This window comes from Desmodus rotundus, chromosome 9 (assembly GCF_022682495.2).
Source record: "Desmodus rotundus isolate HL8 chromosome 9, HLdesRot8A.1, whole genome shotgun sequence".
Taxonomy (NCBI): Eukaryota; Metazoa; Chordata; class Mammalia; order Chiroptera; family Phyllostomidae; genus Desmodus; species Desmodus rotundus.
The window spans coordinates 46,347,547-46,369,624 of NC_071395.1; the positions used below are offsets into that span (position 1 = coordinate 46,347,547).

The following is a 22,078-nucleotide window of genomic DNA, read 5'->3' on the forward strand; positions in this document are numbered from 1 at the left end:
ACAGCTTCTGGAAGGAGTGTATAAAAACTATCCATTCAAAATTACATGCAAAATCATTTTTGATCCTGAAGACCTATACTGCCTACACTCAACTCTAACGCAGGTACAGCCTTACTAGAACATGTGGCCCACAGACCAGCACATGCAGCATCAAAACTGCCTGGGAACTTGTTTCATTCAAAGAACCTCTGGGCCACCAGGACCTGCATTTGTACTATAATCCTGGATGACTTCTATGCATCTTGAAGTTGGAGAAGTGCTGGACTAGACTAGGCTTTCTCACCTTATTCTGTTGACAATAGGGCTGGGATAATTCTTTCTCTTGGATGTTGTAGGTGATTAGCAGACTCCCTCCACATGTTGCCAAATGTCTCCAGGGCAAAATCATCTCAGGTTGAGAACCACTGGCCCAGAGTTTAAACTCAAAGCAACCTGACAGATTCCAATCAAGGCCTACTGCACACTTAGTTCATAACTTCCAGGAAGTTTTAAAACCCTACACCCCAGTTCTGCAAAAAGGAATGCAGTTCATATTAGTAATGCCTCATAGAATAGACTTTTCAAACAATTAAACCAGACAAAATATATAAGGTACTAAGCTCAGATTATATAGCATAAAACTATCAAAGTGTACCTGTCATAATTAACATATTTTATAATGAGACAATAAACCAAAGCTTTTAATTTGTGAAATAAATACAAAATCTCTAATTATTTTGAAAAATGTGTCAGGAAGGAAAAGATTTTGGTGGCCAGAATTCCATATGAAAAGAACACAGCTCTCCCCTCATTGAAGAGGGGATAGCAAAGCTCTGGACACATCAGGGCTTTGTCCCCACCACAATTCAGTGCCTTAAGGATCAAAAGGGACGTGGTCCTGGAAGGTTCCACAGTCTCAGACTTTGGAGAAAATGGTAACTCACTGTTTGAATAAAGTAGTAGGAGGTGAGACCTCTGGGAAAAAGGTGAGATCCAAGACAAGGAGTCATAAAATCTAAAGCCACCTGGCTTCTAACCTGGTCTCTTGGGATCTGACAACCATTAGGAGAAATTTTCTTTCTGTTTATTCTAGAGGCCCAGAGGGAAATCATACACTTAGAAATTGGAATAACACAACAAAAATATGCCTGATGAGTAGATACACAGAGACAATAAATATCTCCCCATGCAACACCTGAGTTTGTACAATGTTGGTATATGGGACATGGTTGTTGCTTTGATTACTAAGTCTGGCTCAGGAACTGATGCTTCAGTCCTTCCTGCTGTTTTCTGTGGGACAGAGCTTCAGTCTCCATCATCCATCATCCAAGAAGTGATTCTAACTTGAACATGAAGACCTTCCTTTCAGAAAGCCCATCCAAAGAGGTTTGAGAGCCTGGTAGGTACATCAGGAAAGGGTCACAGAGGCTAGAACCTGAGAACTTCTATCTGAGTCACTGGGATCCTAATCAGCTGAGCCCTGAGACCAGATTATCTCTGTTTGCATTCTTGGTTAAGTAACTAATTTATACTTAATTTACTTAATACATTAATAAGGATGCATCAGTTTGAATCTGCACACAGGGCCATGGCTGACAATTAGGTGATGGGACTGGGAGTCCAGTGGGAAGACCGCTGCACAATGAGTAAGATGCAGGAAATGGTTGCAGCAAAATGAAAACCATCTGAGGAGTTGTGCTGTTCCAGGAAAGGAAACAGAGCATTAAGTGTGGAGAAGAGTGCAGTGAAGTGAGGATGTTTGTACTAAATTTCTAAGACAGGGTGTATTTCAGCATGTTTTCTATTCATTGAAAAGATCCAACCAGTGAGGTAGACAGCACCTTGCAGCAGCAGTTAGTGAGGCAGACATTGCAGTATCTTCTCTCATGCTGAGTATTCACATAAGAATTACTTAATAAGTGTAAAAAGGAATACTAAGTAGTGTTACTTCACTACTGCCAAGGCTCCCTATGTGTTGGGGTTTGTACCCTCTCACTTTCTATATTAAAAGGGTTAATAGGAATTCCTACTCCACACACAGCCTTTTCCCACAGTGACCACCACATTTCTATGCTTTGAAGGACAGATTCAAGCTTGTGGGGAATACAAATTGAGGACTGACTGGGTTCTACCAAAGAGTATATAGTGTGTTGAGCAACAAGTTTTAACAATTCAGTGATAAAAAAAATTAAGGTCACACATTTTACCTTAAATCTTAATTTTATGTACATTAATGTGTATTATTTCATTTTTAAGCCAAGAAGACTTCACTGTCCCAGCTTACAGGGTGTAATATCTCCAAATAATTTCAAATTTTCTTTTCTGCTTCCTGTGGAGTTTCAAAGTAAAATGCCTACCCAAGGCAGCTAATGAATGCAGACACTTAATCTCAGCCCCTCCATTGCATGTCACTGGATGACTGACTTTATTGGACTGCCGAGACTGCTGGGAAGTTCTCCCACACAAGTCCTTCTCAGTGAGCACACATATGTGCATACAATTCTGGGTGTCAGAGCCTGGCATGAGTCTCACTGGCCAATCTCAAGCTGTCTGCAGGGCTGGGCTCCTCCTGGAGACTCAGGGGACAATCTGTTTTCTCCCAATTCCAGTTTGTGTTCTGACCACCTGCATTCCTTGCCTCAGGGCCCTTCCTCCTTCATCAAAGGCAGCAGTGACACATGCTCTTCTGGTCTCCCCCTCTGCATCTAGGGGAGCACTGGGCTGACCTTAGTTCCCCTGGATGATCCTGCTCATCTTCTACCTTAAAGTCAGCTGAGTAGTAGCACTGTTCCATCTGCTACCCTCATCCTCCCCTTGGTAGGAAAAATATGTGATTCCAAGGTGCTGGGGCCTAGGAGGTAGATGTCGTACAGAGGTAGTTATTCTGCCTGCTAAAAATGTTTTTTCAGATGTGTATTGTTTTGTGTCACCCAAGGGCCTTTGTATAAAGGAAGCACAGATCTAATCATAGCCTCTGGAATGAGTGAATACGCTCTACCTTCACAACTCCATGCAGAGACAATGTTTGGATCACAGGAACTAAAACAACCTGGAACTGAGTCTAATACAGAACCACAGCCTTTCTTCCCAGAAAGTGGTCCACAGACCAGGACCTGCAGCATCAACACTACCTGGGCCCTAGTCAGAAACAGCTTCTCTGAGCCTGAAAGACATGCTGAATCAGACTCCGCATTTAAATTAGAATTCTGGGGATGTCATAAGCCCATTGAAACTGGAGAAGTGCTGGGCTAAACTAGGTTCTGTCATCTATTCCACTGACGTTTGGGGAGGGATAAGAATTGTTGTGTGTGTGTGTGTCTGTGTGTGTCTGCATGTGAATTGTAGGTGTTTAGCAGTATCCCTTCAGGCACTGTTAGGGCAAACTCATTTCTGGTTGAGACCCACAGCCTAGAAGCAACAGAAAAAATTATGATCAAGGCCCATCACATATTCCGATATTAATTTTAACCAAATCACTAAACTCTGGCAGCTCCTAGCTAAGGCCTTGGTACTGGCCATTCCCTCTGTCAGGCACACACTGGCCCACATAAACTTGATCTCCCTGTCTTTCTCCCTCGAGTCTGTGCTTAAATGTCATCCTGTTGGCAGGTCTTGCCTAAAAACACATGAGAAATGGGATGGCTTAGGCACTTTCTCCTTTAGACCTGCTTTCATATTTCCTTCTTAGGATCTGTCACCATCTGTAATGTTAAATTTATTCCTATTATTTGTTTCTATATTCTATCCCCAATGTTTATGTGTAGGGACTTGTGTTCTTCCTTCTACTCACAGCCTAGAGAGAGCCCAAAACATGGTCAGCACTCAATTTATAATCTGGAAATACGTGATATATTTCTCATTAAAACTGAAGTATTCCTGACAACTTAGGAAAAAAGGAGGTGGGAATAAATATTCCAGCTCTAAGATGACACAGAAAACTCCTAGAAAGGAACAGTCCATCCCAAAATACCAAATTAATTTATTTTTTATAAAGATTTAATTTATTTATATTTATAGGAAGGGGAAGGAAGGGAGAAAGAGAGAAACATCAACGTGCAGTTGCCTCTTGCACCTGCTCAACCAGGGACCTGGCGGCAACCCAGGCATGAATCAAACTAGAGATTAATCGGTTTGCATGCTGGCACTCAATCCACTGAGCCACATCAGCCAATGGTGAAATTAATTTCTTGACTTCAAATTAAAAACTGTAGCATTAGTGCTAAGCTAATAATGCAGGTGTATATTAAATTACTCTTGTTATTTTCTCCTTGAAAGTTACCTCCACCTCATGGATCCAAGGAACCTTACAAGAGTGTCAGAATTTCATCTCCTGGGACTATCAGACAAACCAGAACTACAACCCCTCCTATTTGGGCTGTTCCTCTGCATGTACCTGATCACTGTGTTGGGAAACCTGCTCATCATCCTGGCTGTCAGCTCAGACTCCCACCTCCACACACCCATGTACTTCTTCCTCTCCAACCTGTCCCTGGTAGACATCTGCTTCACCTCCACCACCATCCCAAAGATGCTGCTGAACATCCAGACACAGAGCAAAGCCATCACCTATGCAGGCTGCATCACACAGATGTATTTTTTCATATTCTTTGCCTTGTCGGATGACTTCCTCCTTTCAGTGATGGCCTATGACAGGTTTGTGGCCATCTGTCACCCCCTGCAGTACACAGTCATCATGAACCCCCGGCTCTGTGGACTGCTGGTTCTGGTGTCCTTTATCATAAGTGCACTGGATTCATTGCTACAGTGCTTGATGGTGTTACGGCTGTCCTTCTATCCAGACTTGGAAATCCCCCACTTTTTCTGTGACCTAAATCAGATGATTCAACTTGCCAGTTCTGACAATTTTCTTAATAACATTGTGATATACTTTGCAACTGTGCTACTGGGTGGTGGTCCCCTTACTGGGATCCTTTACTCTTACTCTATGATCATTTCCTCCATACGGGCAATCCCATCGGCTCAGGGGAAGTATAAGGCATTTTCCACCTGTGCCTCTCACCTCTCAGCTGTGTCCTTATTTTATGGTACAATGCTAGGTGTATATCTCAGCTCTGCTGGTATCCACAGCTCACAGTCAAATGCAACAGCCTCAGTGATGTACACTGTGGTCACACCCATGCTGAACCCCTTCATCTACAGTCTCAGGAACAGAGACATAAAGGGGGCTCTGAAAAGATTCTTTGCATAGCAGGTAAACACGGGATAAATAATCCGAAGTTGAAAAAGTCACCTTGATTTCTAGGCCCCAAAATGCAAAATTAGAAATTCTGGAATTTTCATCAGATTGCTGTTTTCAAACTTTCTCCTTTTATTCCTGTCCTGGAATTTCCATTTCTGTGAGTTCAGCTTCTCTGTGCAACCTAAGTCACCATTTTATTAAGCTCTCTGCTACATCTATTACCTAGACAGTGTTTCTCTTTCTCATTTTCCTAGCTTCACATTGTTTTTCCCCAACATTGATCAGAAATATTTATAAATTCCAGTTTATTTCATGGCAGCATTGATTTCTTAAGACTGATTTCTTCTCAAATGACATATATCACTCTACTACTTTGTTCTTATTTCATGGATAGTCATAAATACATTGTCATATGGAAAATTTTTTCACTTGGTTACTCACACCATTTATATACTTTCATTCCAGGAAAGTCTGAAGCCTCAGTTTTTACCATGTGTCCCTCATTCTTTGTATATCAGTACCTCAGTAGCTCTTCCTGAGGATGTAGACTTGATCATTGTTCCCTGTAAATCTCCACCTGCTGACAGTGATGCTACAGGATAGGAAGGCCTGGGCACTGGCCAGAGTCCTGCTTCTTGTTCCATGGAACACACTTAATATTGCATAACAACGGCCTCTTGTGGTCCTTATAATAATTGCAAAATCATCATGGAACTATGTAAACATAAGGATATTATCCTAAGGTCCTGGAGGGCACAAAGCACCCTGAGGGCCACAGAAGGTTCAGAATGGGGGGGTGGAGAGAAGGAGAGAGAGAGAATGAGTTGAATTGGGTAGGGAGACTCGGGTGCTTCTCTAGCAGCCTTGTCACAAGCTGGCAGAAGGATTTTTTCAGATGTATGTCTTTGAAACAAATGCTTCATACCTGAAAAAGTGTAATGGTCTTATGAAGTGACCTTCTGGGTCTCTTTTAATTGCCCTTGTTTTGAAGTCTATTTTCTCTGATATGAGTATTGCTACCCTGGCTTTTCTTCTTTTTTTTTTCTTCCTGTCCATTTGCTTGGAATATTTTTTTCCAACCCTTCACTTTCAGTCTGTGTAGAATGGCCATCATAAACAAATCAACAAACAACAGTGCTAGAAAGGATGATGAGAAAACAGAATCGTAGCGCACTGTTGGTGGCATTGCAAACTGCTGCAGCCACTATGGAAAACAGCATGGGATTTCCTCAGAAAACTAAAAATGGGTCTTTGATTTTTGATTCAGCAATGGGTCTGCCTTTTGATTCAGCAATTCCACTGCTGGGATTATATCCTAAGAACCCTGAAACACCAATCCAAAAGAACCTATGCACCCCTATGTTCACAGCAGCACAATTTACAATAGCCAAGTGCTGGAAGCAACCTAAGTGCCCATCAGTAAATGAATGGATAAAAAACAATGGTACATTTACACAATGCAATACTACACAGCAGAAAGAAAGAAGCAGCTCCTACCCTTAGCAACAGCATGGATGAAATGGGAGAACATTATGCTAAGTGAAATAAGCCAGATGCTGAAGGACAAATACCATATGATCTCACCTTTAAGTTGAACCTAATCAACAAAACAAACAAGCAAGTGAAGTATAACCAGAGACATTGAAATTAAGAACAACCTAACAGTAACAAGAGTGGAGGTGAGAGGGGATAATGGAGTGTAAAGGGGAAAGTGATTCAGGAACAACTATAAAGGACACATGGACAAAACCAGGGGGTGGTTGGGATCTGGGGAGGGAGGTGGGAATGGCCAGGGTGGGGGCAGTGCAGGGAGAATACAGACAACTGTACTTGAACAACAATAAAAATTAAAGTGTAGTGTCAGGCCTTTAAACTAGTCTCATCCTACTGGGTTTTATAACCAATCTCTTTGTTTTACTGTCTCATTTACCTCAGTACTCAGAATACCTGCCATAGTACCTACAAAAATGTGATTTTCAAGTATATATCTCCCAATGAGTTCTATGTGGATGTGAGGGAGGACAGAAAGGACTTAGGGGAAATCCCAACAGGTGGGATCAAGTAGTAGGAACAGATATCCCCTCACCAAACCCCACCCTGCATTCAGTCATGATCAAAAAGAAAACAGTTTATGTCAGGGAAACTTCTCCGGTGGGTGTGGAAGCCAACAACAAGGACTGGCTACTCCAGATGATTCCAAAATGGAGGAAAAATGGAATGGAGACCCATCCCAAAGCTCATTATATGCCATCATTACAATGAAAATTGACACCTCAATTTGTGGTGAAAATGGACACCACAAATTGAGAGGAATGAAGGTCATGACACCTCCAGAAGGACCATATTCAAACAAGGGCCCCACCCAAACAGAAGGCGGAGTCAGAATTTGGTGCCCTGAAGCTTGGAGAAACCCCTCCCCAACCTTGGACACACATAAAACCCCAAGAACTAACTGGTTTGCAAACTCCATCTCCAGGTAGCCCTCTTCCACTCAGATGGTTACTTTTCTTTCCCAGGGATGCCCATGCCCGGGCCATTTTCTTTTTATCTACCTCAATAAAACCTGCTTTGTTGTCACCCTGATGTGTCCTTGAAACCCTTCCCAGGGAAGTCAAGGACCTGGAGGTTGCCTGATATGCGGAAGTTCACAGAGAGCTTGGGCAGGGCCAACCCAGGTGCAGAGGAGGTCTGGTAACAAACATAGGTCAGAGGGGCAAAGTCAAAGGGACAACGAAGTATATGTGACATTCCAAGCTGAAGATGAGGTGAGGCACCTGGAGCTTCAGAGGGGAGAGAGGTCATTAGCAGGACAGTAGGATGAGCAGATGTTTGGTAATTAGAGTTTGTCCTGTCGCATACTTTGGTGGTAAAGAGTTAACTCCACTGATAACTTTTATTATGGGCAAGGACCAAAATTAAAAATTTGTATTGTAGTGGTGTGTTTTTTAATGTTTTATTGTTAACGGTTTTACAGTTATCCCAATTTTTCCCCTTCACCTCCCTCCATCCAACCCACCTCCCACTTGCACAGTCAATCCCCTCACTGTTGGCCATGTCCAGGATTTAACTCTTTTGTATTCGTTCTTTGACTAATCCCTACACCTTCTTTCAACCAGTCCCCACCTCCCCTGTCCCACTTCCTGATGTCATTCTATTCCATGATTCTACCCCTCTGGTTCTATTATGCTCATTAGTTTATTTTCTCCATGACATTCCTCTTATAAGTGACATCATGTGGTATTTGTTTTTCACTGACTGACTTATTTCACTTAGCATAACAGACTCCAGTTGCATCCCTGTTGTCATAAAATAGGAATCCCTTCTTTTCTTTCTTTTTTTGCTGCCCAGTATTCCATTGTGTTAATGTACCACAGTTTCTTACTCCATTCAACCACTGATGGCCACTTAGGCTGTTCCTAGTGCTTGCCTATTGGAAATAGTGTTGCTATGAACACAGGAGTGCTTAAATTCTTCTCAATTGATGTCTCGGGATTCTTAGGATATATGCCAGCAGTGGAATCACTGGGTCAGAGGGTAGTTCCACTTTTAGTTTTTTGAGGAAATTCCATGCTGCTTTCCATAGTGACTGCACCAGTCTGCACTCCCAATAGTGCACTAGGGTTCACTTTCTTCTAAATCCTCACCAGCACATGGGTTCTTTTTGCTGTTGTTGATTTATTAATGACAACCATTTTGGCAGGTGTGAGGTTATATCTCATTGTGGTTTTAATTTGCATCTCTCTGATGGCTACTGATGTTGAACATTTTTCATTTGTCTCTGAACCATCTGTATGTCCTCCTTGAAGAAGTGTGTATTTGGGCCCTTTGCCCATTTCTTAATTGGATTGTTTGTTTCCCTGGTGTTGAGTTGTATTAGTGTTTTAGATATTTTGGAGATTAAAACCTTGCCCAATGTATCATTGGCAAACATGTTCTCCCATCCAGTCATTTCCCTTCTCATTTTGATGATGGTCTCGTTAGCTATGCAGTAGCTTTTTAATTTGATGTAGTCCCACTCGTTTATTTTTCCTCTATCTCCCTTGCCCTAGGTGATATATCGGCAAAATATTCCTACATGAGATATCTGCAATTTTACTGCCTATGTTTTCCATTAGGATTTTTATGGATCCTGACTTACATTTAAGTATTGTATCCATTTTGAGTGACTCTAGTATATAGTGTGAGATAGTGATCTAGATTCTTTTTTTTTTTTGCATGTACAATATATTCCAGTTCACCCAACGCAATTTATTGAAGAGACTCTTTACATCACTGGAGGTTTGTTCCCCCTTTGTTGAATATAAATTGACCATAAAGACATGGTTTTATTTCTGGGATCTCTATTCTGTTCCATTGATCTGTGTTTCTGTTCTTATGCCAGTACCAGACTGTTTAGATTACAGTGTCTGTACCATAGTTTGGTATCAGGTATTGTGATCCCTCCAACTTTGTTCCTTTTTTCTCAAGATTGCAGAAGCTATTTAGGGTCTATTATTTGGTTCGATATATATTTTTGGAATATTGGTTCTAGATATGTGAAACACACCACTGGTATTTTCATCAGAATTGCATTGAATCTATAGATTGCTTTGTGTAGCATGGATATCTTAGTGATGTTAATTATTCCAATTCATGAACACATTTTATGCTTCCACTTCTTTATATCTTCCTTGATTTCTTTCTTCATGTCCTATAGTTTTCTGAATACAGGTCTTTTACCTCCCCAGTTAAATTAATTCCTAGGTACTTTTTATTTGGATGTTGCTGTAGTAAGTGAAAATGCTTTTCTTAGTTTCTCCTAAACTACTTCATTGTTGGTATACAAAACTCCATTAGTTTCTGAATATTGACTTTCTATCCTGCTACTTTACCGCATTCCCTTTTTGGTCCAGTAGTTATCTATGGAGCCTAGAGAGTTTTCTATGTACACTATGGTGACATCTGTGAATAAGGACAGTTTTACTTCTTCCTTTCCAATTTGGATGCCTTTTATTTCTAACCCTTGTCTGATCACTGTGCCCTGGAATTGCAGTACTATGTTGAATAAGAGTGGTGAAAGCAGACACCCTTGTCTTCTTCCCGATCTTAAGGGAAACACTTGTAGTTTCTGTCCATTGATTTTGAGGTTGGCAGGAGGTTTTGACACATTATGGCCTTTATCATGTTTAGATATGCACCCTCTATTCCCACTCTGCTGAGTATATTATCATAAATTGGTGCTAGATTTTATCAAATGCTTTTTCTGCATCTATTGATAGGACCATGTGATTTTTTGTCTTTCATTTTTTTTATGTGATATATCATATACAAATTTTAAACCTTGAGAGAGATGTAAAAGTTTCTATTTGGCTTCTAGGGTCTCCATTGACTTCAGCTCAAAATATTCCACTTTCACAACTGCGGTTACTCATTATGAATCCCTACATTAGTGACCCAGACCCATTCTTTAGCATGTATCTGTCTAATTTTCTAATTACCATTTATTGGAGACACTACCCTTTTCCCCATTGTATATTTCTGGCTCCTTTGTGCTAAATTAATTACCTTATTGTATGGGTTTATTTCTGAGTTCTCTATTGTGTTTCATTGATCTATGAATCTATTTTTATGCCAGTACCATACTGCTTTAATTACTATAGCTTTCTAAAGTAGTTTGAAATTTGTGAGTGTGATGCCTCCAGCTTTCATTTGCTTTCTCAAGATTGCTTTGGCTATTGAAGGTCTTTTGTGGTTCCATATAAATTTAAGGATTGTTTGTTCTAGTTCTGTATATATGACACTGGAATTTTGATAGAGATTGCATTGAACCTATAGATTGTTTTGAGTGTGTTAAAAAAAATTCAACTTAGAAAATTTGAAGATGTAGTTGGCTTTATAAAGTAAGTCACCCATCAGGCAGTACCTCATCTAGCAACTAAGAGGGAGCTCTGAAGGCCTATACAAACTGGAAGGTTTATATAGAAAGAAGAGTGGGGCAAGGGTGTTATTAACAACCGGAAAAGGATTCCTTGGGAGCTTTGACATCTTTTCAACAGGGCACAAGGACAAGGGGGGGTTTTAAAAGTATATTGTTCTATGTATCTAAAGACCTGATTTTTAATATTCTTTCTATTTTTGAAGTTTTTATCATGCAAATTCTTTTTCCATTCTAGGGGATGGAGAGGGCAGGTGTGACAGATTATAGTACTGGTGTTTCACCAGAAAATTCCAGCCTGGTCCATTAAAGTCACTTCCTAGGAGATGTTGAAACTGCCATTAGATGCACTATTAAATCTCAGTTTGCTGTCATGGGCTTTTAGCACTAGTGATGCCATTTTGAGCCTGGGGTATGGACATGTTCACAATATCAGTTCTTCCAAGCAGTGAGCACAGTATATTTTTCCATTTAGTAGTGTCTTCTTCAGTAACATTCAGCTGTACCTCATAGTTTTCAATGTATAGGTTTTTCACTTCCTGGTTTGTTTTTACTCCCACTTTCATTTTTTGTGTATGTGTGTGTGTGTTATTTTTTTAATTTTTATTCAATTACAATTATCTGCATTTTCTCCCCATCCCTCCACCCCACCAGCCAGTTCCACTTCCCTCCCCCACCACTACCGTCCCCCTTGATTTTGTCCTTATGTCCTTTATAGTAGCTCCACTTTCATTTTTTTAATGCAACTGCAAATGGGATTGTTTTCTTAATTCTATCTCTGACACTTTCTTATTAGACACTATGGATTTATGAAAACTGATGTTGTATTCCACAGCGGTACTGATTTCACTGATGAATTACAGCAAAACTTCATATTTTAAATAATTTATTGGGGTTAATGACTGAAATAAATTGAACATACTGAAAATGCACAATTTGTTGAATTAGAGGAGGCACACAGAAGTTATGGGTTCCAATACCTTTTTTTTTTTTTTTTAATAAATCCTCTTTGGTGACAAAACCCCAGTCAATACTATTTGTCAGTCCATAATAACACCTTGAAGTTGGAGAAGGGCTGGTCTCAACTACGTTATATTACCTTCTAAATTTGACATAATTACTTGTGTTGGGTATTGTAAGTACTTAGCAGCGTCCTTTCAGACACTGAGCCACAGCTGGAGGGGAAAACCATCCCTGGCTGGGAACTGCTGCAGTGTGTGAGAACTGGAAGCAGCCTGACATTCCAATCATCCCCGATTCCTCACTCTGATTATAACTTCGGGCAGATCACTGAACTCCTTCGAGCCCCATTTCAGCAATGGGGAATGGAGTTCATAATTGTTCTACCTCACAGAAGAAATGTTCATAAAAATTAAGTTAAGCAACACTAATATTAAAGTACTAAACTCAGATTATATAGCATGAAATTATATAAATACATCTCCAAGTTAACAAAGGTTTTTTAGTGAGGGAATAAATGGCAGCCCTTCTGATCTAAGTATGAAATTTCTCATTGATTTGGCAAATGAAGTCAAGGAGTGTAGTGCCCAAAGTTTTACATCAAAGTTACACAGTTGTCTCCCTTGTTGGAGAGAAATAGCAACTGCCAGGAGATATCACGGGCTGTTCCCCATCACAAATCTGTGCATTGAAGTCCCAAGGGTCCTGGTCAAGGCAGTAGCCTGAGTCTTAGACTTTGAGAAACTTGAAGTCAAAGTGCGGGGAGGAGACAGGATTCCCTTGACTTCCAATCTAGTCTATTAAAAACACAGAGCAGGAGGAAAGTTCTCCATTCAGTCCACACAAGTGTCCCAAAGGGAAATGAGGTGCTGAAAGGAGGGAGTAACAGGGGGACAGTATCTAATGAGCAGATGAAGGGAGAAGTAAATATCTCCTCTGCAGCCGACGCTCAACATGGGCACCTTAGGCGGGACACAACATACCTGTTTCTTCAGGAGACCTAACTCTGATCTAGAGATTAAAGTTTGACTCCCTCCTGCTCTTTTGTATGAGGACAGAGCTTCAGTCTCCAACATTAGCCATCCAGGGAGAAATTTGAACATCTACAAGAGCCCTTCCTTTCAGAGACGCTGTCTACATGAATCTCAGAGTTCAGCAGACGGTGTGGAAAAGATCTACAGAGAATGGATCCTAGAACTTCTACCTGCGGTAACCTGAGAGACTAGCCAGGCTAGCTCAGAGCTGTCAGATTACCTTATCTGCTTGCTAGGTGAACTGATGACTATAAGTTTAGTTTTGTATATTAAATTCAAGTATGTTTTCCTAAAAACATTGCTAATTGGCATAGAATTCCTTTATATAGGTATAGATGATATAGGGAAATATAATAAGAGCTGTACTAATTTTGTGTGGTCATCTAGTCGTATTGTGTCTCCTCCCCTTAATTCCATTTTTTAATATACTTTATTGATTATATTATTACAGTTGCCCTATTTCCTCCCTCTTTATTGCCCTCTGCCCTGCACACCTGCTCCCTCCTGCATTCCCCACATTTAGCTCATGTCCATGGGTTGTACATATTTGGCTTCTACATTTCCTATACTATTCTTAACCTCCCCTTGTCTATTTTCTACCTACCATTTATGCTACTTATTCTCTGTACCTTTTACTCTCTCTCCCTGTCCCATTCCCCTGCTGACAACCCTCCATGTGATCTCCATTTCTGTGATTCTGTTCCTGTTTAGTTGTTTGCTTAGTTTGTTTTTGTGTTTTGTTTTTAGGTTTGGTTGTTAATAGCTGTGAGTTTGTTGTCATTTTACTCTTCATATTTTTTATCTTCTTTTTCTTAGATAAGTCCCTTTATCATTTCATATAATAAGAGCTGGGTGATGATGAACTCTTTGAACTTGACCTTATCTGGGAAGTACTTTATCTGCCCTTCTATGATAAATGATAGCTTTGCTGGATAGAGTCATCTTGGATGTAGGTCCTGACTTTCGTGACTTCAATTACTTCTTTCCAGCCCCGTCTTCCCTGCAAGATTTCTTTTGAGAAATCAGCTGATACTCTAATGGGGACTCCTTTGTAAGTAAATGTCCTCATTTCTCATGCTTTTAAGATACTCTCCTTATCTTTAATCGTGGCTAATGTAATTATGATGTGCCTAGGTGTATTCCTCTTTGGGTCGAACTTCTCTGGGACTATCTGAGCTTCCTGGACTTTCTGGAAGTCTATTTCCTCTGCCAGATTGGGGAATTTTCCTTCATTATTTTTTATAGTAAGTTTTCAATTTCTTGGTCTTCCTCTTCTCCTTCTGGCAACCCTATGATTTGGATGTTGTAAGGTTTACAGTTGTCCTGGAGGTTCCCTAGCTTCTCCTCATTTTTTTGAATTCTTGTGTCTTTGTTCTGGTGGAATGCTTCCTTCTTCCTTCTGCTTCAAACCATTGATTTGAGTCCAGGTTTCCTTCCCATCACTGTTGGTTCCCTGTAGATTTTTCTTTATTTCACATAATGGACCTTCATTGCTGTCTGAGCTTTTCTTATGCTGTTGAAGTACCCAGTGAGTTCCTGGAGCGTCTTCAAAACCAGTGTTTTGAAATGTGAATCTGAAAGATTAGCTATCTCTTTGTCGCCTAGTGTCGTTTTTCTGGAGCTTCGAACTGTTCTTTCATTTGTGCCCTTTTTTTTTGTCTTCGGTGTACCTGTTACATAGTAACGGGCAGATTGTTAGGTGTCCACCAGGGCGGGACAACCCAGGTGTCTGCGTTCTGAGGCTATATGTGGGGCAGGGGCCCGAGAGGGAACAATGCCACTTGCTCAGCTCTCTCTCAGTTTTCAGTCATTTCCCCCACTACCCACAAGCAAATTGGGCCCTTCTGGTGCTGATCCCTGTGTGGATGGGTTTGTGAATGTTCTAGGACCCTGTCGGTCTCTCCATCAACTCTTCTGTGAGGCTGGGAGTTTCTCCCACTGCCGCCTCAACCCCCACAGGTTCATACTTACAGTCAGAGGTTTTTAGGCTTTATTTCCTCATACTGCAACCCTGGGTTGTGCGGTCTACCTCACTCCCCATTTTTTCTCCCACTTTATCTGCGCAGACTTGAATGTGGGACTGGCCAGTCCGCCAGCTGCCGCCTCACCCAGTCAGTCAGGTGCTCTCTTGCTAAAATTCTTCTTTACCTGGGTGCCCATCTCTGCCCCACTTACCCAACTGGTGAATGTTTCTTCTTTAACTCCTTGGTTGTCGGACTTCCATACAGTACGTCTTTCTGTCAGCTCTGGTTGCTTTTGGTTTTTAAATTCGATGTTGTCCATATTTTGGTTGTGCAAAGAGGCACATTGTATCTACCAATACCTCCATCTTAGACTTCCTCCCCTTACTTCTTTTTTTTTTTTCCATCCTAAGGTCTTTTTTAAAATATATATTTTATTGATTATGCTATTACAGTTGTCCCATTTCCCCCCCTTCACTCCACTCCATCCTGCACACCCCTCCCTCCCACATCCCCCCCTTTAGTTCATGCCCATGGGTCATACTTATAAGTTCTCTGGCTTCTACATTTCCTACACTATTCTTAACCTCCCCCTGTCTATTTTCTACCTACTATTTATACTACTTATTCTCTGTACCTTTCCCCCTCCCTCCCCCTCCCACTCCTCTGTTGATAACCCTCCATGTGATCTCCATTTCTGGGTTCTTTTTCTGTTCTAGTTGTTTGCTTAGTTTGCTTTTGTTTTTGTTTTAGGTGTAGTTGTTAATAACTGTGAGTTTGCTGTCATTTTTACTGTTCCTATTTTTTATTTTCTTTTTCTTAGATAAATCCCTTTAACATTTCATATAATAAGGCTTGGTGACGATGAATTCCTTTAACTTGACCTTATCCGAGAAGCACTTTATCTTCCCTTCCATTCTAAATGATAGCTTTGCTGGATACAGGAATCTTGGATGTAGGTCCTTGCCTTTCCTGATTTGGTATACTTCTTGCCAGCCCCTTCTTGCCTGTAAGGTCTCTTTGGAGAGATCAGCTGACAGTCTTATGGGAAGACCTTTGTAGGTAACTGTCTCCTTTTCTCTTGCTGCTTCGAAGATTCTCTCCTTCTGTTTCATCTTGGCTAATGTAATTATGATGTGCCTCGGTGTGTTCCTCCTTGGGTCCAGCTTCTTTGGGACTCTCTGAGCTTCCTGGACTTCCTGGAAGTCTATTTCCTTTACCAGATTTGGGGAGTTCTCCTTCATTATTTGTTCAAATAAGTTTTCAATTTTTTGTTCTTCCTCTTCTCCTTCTGGCACCCCTATAATTCGGATGTTGGAACGTTTCAAGATGTCCTGGAGGTTCCTAAGCCTCTCCTCATTTTTTAAATTCTTTTTTTGAAAATATATTTATTGATTATGCTATTACAGTTGTCCCATTTCCCCCCCACACTCCACTCCATCCTGCCCACCCCCTTCCCTCCCACATCCCCCCCCCCCATAGTTCATGTCCATGGGTCATACTTATAAGTTCTTTGGCTTCTACATTTCCTACACTATTTTTACCCTCCCCCTGTCTATTTTCCACCTATCATCTATGCTACTTATTCTCCGTACCTTTACCCCCCTCTCCCCCTCCCACTCCCTTATTGACAACCCTCATGTTCTAGTTGTTTGCCTAGTTTGCTCTCGTTTTTGTTTTATATGTGGTCGTTAATAACTGTGAGTTTGCTGTCATTTTTACTGTTCATATTTTTTATCTTCTTTTTCTTAGGTAACTCCCTTTAACATTTCATATAATAAGGGCTTGGTGATGATGAGCTTCTTTAACTTGACCTTATCTGAGAAGCACTTTATCTTCCCTTCCATTCTAAATGATAGCTTTGCTGGATACAGTAATCTTGGATGTAGGTCCTTGTGTTTAATCTTGGGTAATGTAATCATGATGTGCCTTGTTGTGTTCCTTCTTGGGTCCAGCTTTTTGGGACTCTCTGAGCTTCCTGGACTTCCCGGAAGTCTATTTCCTTTTCCAGATCGGGGAAGTTCTCCATTATTTGTTCAAATAAGTTTTCAATTTTTTGTTCTTCCTCTTCTCCTTCTGGCACCCCTATAATTCGGATGTTGGAACGTTTCAAGGTGTCCTGGAGGTTCCTGAGCCTCTCCTCATTTTTCCAAGTTCTTGTTTCTTCATTCTTTTCTGGTTGGATGTTTGTTTCTTCCTTCTGGTCCATACCATTGATTTGAGTCCCAGTTTCCTTCTCATCACTATTGGTTCCCTGTACATTTTCCTTTGTTTCTCTTAGCATAGGCTTCATTTTTTCATCTGTTTTTCGAACAGATTCAACCAAGTCTGTGAGCATCTTGATAACCAGTGCTTTGAACTGTGCATCCGACAGGTTGGCTATCTCTTCGTTGCTTAGTTGTATTTTTTGTGAAGCTTTGAAGTGTTCTGTCATTTGGGCCATTTTTTTTTTTGTTTGTTTGTCTTGGTGCATCTGTTACTTTAAGGGGCGGAGCCTTAGGTGTTAACCGGGGTGGGGTAATGCTGGTTGCTGTGCTTTGATGCTGTACGTGGGGGAGGGGCTGAGTGGGAGCAATGGTGCCTGCCTCACTCTCCTCCGGATTTCAATCTTTCACTCCGATACCCACAATCAAACTGGGCCACTCTGGTGCTGGTTCCCAAGTGGGTGGGCCTGTGCACACTCTAGGCCCCTGTGGGTCTCTCCAACAACCTCTCCTGTGAGGCTGGGAGTCTCTCCTGTTGCCACCCCAACCACCAGGGCCGCTTTCAATCAGAGGTTTGAGGCTTTATTTCCCCAAGCTGGAGCCCTGGGTTATGCGGTTTGCTTTGCTCCCCGCCATTCGTCCGGTTTATCTGTGGGCGAATGTGGTGCCGCAGGGTGCTAACCGCCACTCTGCCTGCCCCACTCTCCACCACTCTGAGTCCGGCCCTCTGGGTTTATCTGTGCAAATGTGGGGCCGCAGGGTCTGCTAGTGCTCGGACTGCCTGCGCCATTTGTCCCACACTCCGCCAGTCTCAGTCCCGCCACAGCCACGGGAGTCCTCTCCACTCCGGTGTCCGTCTCCGCCCCTCCTACCAGTCTGGATGAATGTTTATTTTCTATTTCCTTGGTGTCGGTCCCCCTTGCTGTTCGATTCTCTGTCAGTTCTGGTTGTGCGAGGAGGCGCAGTGTGTCTACCTACGCCGCCATCTTGGTTCCTCCCAATTTTTTTTATTCTTGTTTCTTCATTCTTTTCTGGTGGATGTTTCTTTCTTTCTTCTGGTCCACACCATTGATTTGAGTCCCAGTTTCCTTCCCATCACTCTTGGTTCCCTGTACATTTTCCTTTGTTTCTCTTAGCATAGCCTTCATTTTTTCATCTAATTTGCAACCAAATTCAACCAATTCTGTGAGCTTCTTGATTACCAGTGTTTTGAACTGTGCATCTGATAGGTTGGCTATCTGTTCGCTGCTTAGTTGTATTTTTTCTGTAGCCTTGATCTGTTCTTTCATTTGGGCCATTTTTTTTTTTTTGTCTTGGCATGCCTGTTATGTAAAGGGGCGGAGCCTGAGGTGTTCACCAGGGCAGGGTAATTCTGGTTGCTGCACTGTGACGCTGTACATTGGGGAGGGGCCAAGAGGGAGCAATGGTGCTTGCTCCACTCTCTGCCAGATTCCAGTCACTCCCTCCACCACCCACAATCAAACTGGGCCCCTCTGGTGCTGATTCCTGAGTGGGTGGGCCTGTGCACATTCCAGGCCTCTGTGGGTCTCTCCAATGAACCCCCCTGTGAAGCTGGGAGTTTCTCAAGCTACCGCCTCAACTCCCACAGGTGTTTTCAATCAGACGTTTGAGGCTTTATTTCCCCACGCTGGAGCCCTGGGTTGCCTGGTGTGTCACCTGGTCCACCAGCTGCTGCCTCGCTGGTCAGCTGCAGCTTTGCTTGCCCCACTCCACAGTCCGCCACCTTGCTGGGTCCGCTAATCGCCACCTTGCCTGGAGTCCTCTCTACCCTGACTGCCGGTCTCCACCCCTCCTACCAGTCTGGATGAATGTTTCGTCTTTATCTCCTTGGTTGTCAGACTTCCATACAGTTCGATTTTCTGTCAGTCCTGGTTGTTTTTTGTTTTTAAGTTATTTTTGTCCTTCTTTTGGTTGTGCGAGGAGGCGCAGTGTGTCTACCTACGCCTCCATCTTGGCCGGAAGTCCCCTCCCCTTATTTCTTAAAGTAAAAATTCTCCATCTTCTTTAACTTTTGCCAAAAAGTTATTTTCCATTCAATTAATAATCAGTTGATGTGATTATATTATTGAATTTTATAACTTTGTCTCTTGAAATCAGTTTTACAATTTCATTCCATTTTATTAATTCCATTATAAAAATCCTTCCTTTTTTAATATTATGAATATTCCATACTTTAACATTTTTCTTCATGTAAGAGGACATATTTACAATACCACACGAGTGAACAAAATCCATGAACACCCTGCTGATTTTATCTCACATCATACGAAGGAGGCCCTGGACCATGAAGGGTAAGTGTGCTATGACATCATATCCTCAGGGAGAAATATGTGAAGATAAGGGATCAAAAATTGTCCCAAAAGCAGGATATGTAATATTTGTTCATGGGGGACGTTGCATGCTGGCAAGATATAGAACTAGGACTAGTGTGTACCTATGGGATGTGTCACAAAAGAGATCAAAACTCAAAGCCAAGAACAGCAGAGGAAAGATGCCACAAAGTTAATGAGAGAAGGGCAAGCCTCATCCACTGCTGGGCCATATAAACACATGGATGATGTAATAACCATGGAAGAGGTATGGGAATGACAATTAGATTAGTGGTCAGGGAGCACTAACAGTCCAGTCAGTGTGTGGTCCCTTGAGTCCAAGGCGACTTCAGCACCCACACTGACTGACTCTTCTTTCTGCACCTGGCTCTCTGCTGGGCTCTTCACTCTTATTGCTTTCCCTCATTAACAAGAACTGGCCTTTTAAAGTGTACTTGGATTTATTGCATTGAATTCCAGATTTGTTTGACTTGTCTTAAGGCATGCCTTTTAAACTGTGATCCAGCATTTTTGCACACAGGCCCAGAAACACACACACACACACACGCTCATATACACACATACACATACAAAGGGAATCACGAAACAATTATGTAAATATGCTGACTATGTATGACACTCTAATATTATCTTTTGTGTCATCTTGATTCTATTTTAATTCATTCTTATGAACCATAGTCTGACACCTTAGCTTATGCTGATCGAGAAATATTCCTCCAACATAACCTCACCTAGGTTAATATACAACATGTCCTCTCATTCATTCCAGCACAGAATACATGTTTACTCAGCTACACTCCACTAAGCCTGGTGGGGGAGGAGGGTTTGAATAACATGCTTCATGCTTCAGGCACTCCCTCTCTAGCAAGAAACAAAGACATGGAAACAAGTAAAAATCACACCACTGGTGCTCTAACACCTCAATTAGGGGTGGGGGAAGTGTCCTTTTCCTGTGCTAGTGTTAGGTAAAAGAAAAGGCTCATGAAAGAGAGAGTCCAATCTCTCTGAAAGGGGAGATGGAGTTTGGAGGATGGAGAGGGGGTGAACAGTTCCAAAGAGACCAGTAAGGAAACTCCGAGCAGTGGAGAGTGAGTGCGTCAAGGCCCTGAACTCTAGGCTGTGGTGTCCGGTGCAGCAGAGACTCAAGTTCAATGTTTAGGAGATCAGTGTGGGTGAAGGCAGGGCTCTATGAGGGGGAAACTGGTGGAAAGGTCACAGAGACTTTGAGCCTCATGTTTGAAGCTAGGGAATTTAGGCCTCTGTCTCCACTGAGCAGTCAGCAGGGGAAGTGTTTAATTCAGAGAGTTCCATGATTCACTTTGAAATACAGAAAGTTCTCCCTGGGTCCACATGTGCATTTGGCTGGAGGGGTGCCAGACCATTAGATGGGAGAGATGACAAGGAACGGAAATATGGCTGTGGAATTGGGGTCCCACATGTTGGCAAGCAGTGGAGACACTGGAGAGGTAGGTGGAAATAAGCAGCTCATCTCACCCCAGTGGTCACCACTCACTCACCAACAGGAAGGGCCTACACCCAGCTCCTTTCATGTAGTGTACTGGTTATCTGTCCTCCACAGTAGGCGAAGGGATGCTGCAACACCCACTACCAGGTGAGGTCATTAACAATTTTTATGTTGTGCACCTGAGACAGTTAATGTCCTAAAGGAATATTACCTCACTTTTTGAAAAAGGGAGCATATAAAAATCTGTAGGCTGTGCCAAAAAATTAAATTAAATTAAAGGAATAAAATGGTTCAAATACCTTTGAACCTTGCAAGTTCAAGAAGATGATATGTGGTAGATAAATGGAAATCAGTCACCTAATTCTAAAAGCTTAGCATATGTTATCATTTAGAAACTTGTCTCCATTTCATCTTAAATATCTCCACTGTAGTCATTGTATTTCCGGATGCTGGTTGTGTTTGTTTCCTTTGGTCATTTTTCTAGTGCAACATTCAATGCGTACGTCATATTGAAAATGTAAAATATCACTCCTTTCTCTTTGATAAATGGGTTTTTGCTGCTTTATCAGTAATGCTGGGTGTGAAGGGTATAGAACTGGGGCTGGAATGCTGCCAGAACCAGGGAGTTTTGCCCCATCTCAGACACTTGGCAACCACCTGAATGATTAGATCTTTCCCACTTGATGTGCACATTTTCCTCTCTGCTTTTTAAGCCATTTTTTTAAAGTTCCTTTAAGTAAGGGGCTCAGAATGTTCATATGAAAATGGAGTCCCATGTTTATATCTCCACAGGAGGTTTAACCAATGGAATTTGGATACTATTTCTATGTACATAGGGTAAGACAGTCTAATGTGGACATCATGACTTGTATCCTTCAGTTTCCAATTCCTGTGACAGGGTGAGAAGAGCTTGGTGATAACAAGGCCCCAGGAATTCACAGTATGTGTGTGCGCGTGCATGTGTCTGTGTGTGTGTGTGATGTAGGGCAGTATGACCTGAGCCCATTTGC

The 22,078-nt window shown here is 41.9% G+C and overlaps 1 protein-coding gene across 1 annotated transcript; it reads left to right on the forward strand.

Annotated features, from left to right (window-relative positions):
- The first annotated feature begins 1,223 nt into the window (after positions 1-1,223).
- On the forward strand, positions 1,224-5,452 carry LOC112305100 (olfactory receptor 7A5). The gene is made up of 2 exons (XM_024560761.3): positions 1,224-1,378; positions 4,255-5,452. Exon 2 carries the CDS (start codon positions 4,268-4,270, stop codon positions 5,186-5,188), a length of 921 nt encoding a protein of 306 aa, XP_024416529.1. The 5' UTR covers positions 1,224-1,378; positions 4,255-4,267; the 3' UTR covers positions 5,189-5,452.
- The last annotated feature ends 16,626 nt before the right edge of the window (positions 5,453-22,078 follow it).

Coding starts and splice junctions, on each gene's coding strand:
- LOC112305100 (XM_024560761.3), top strand. CDS start 4,268: ATGGATCCAAGGAACCTTACAAGAGTGTCAGAATTTCATCTCCTGGGA.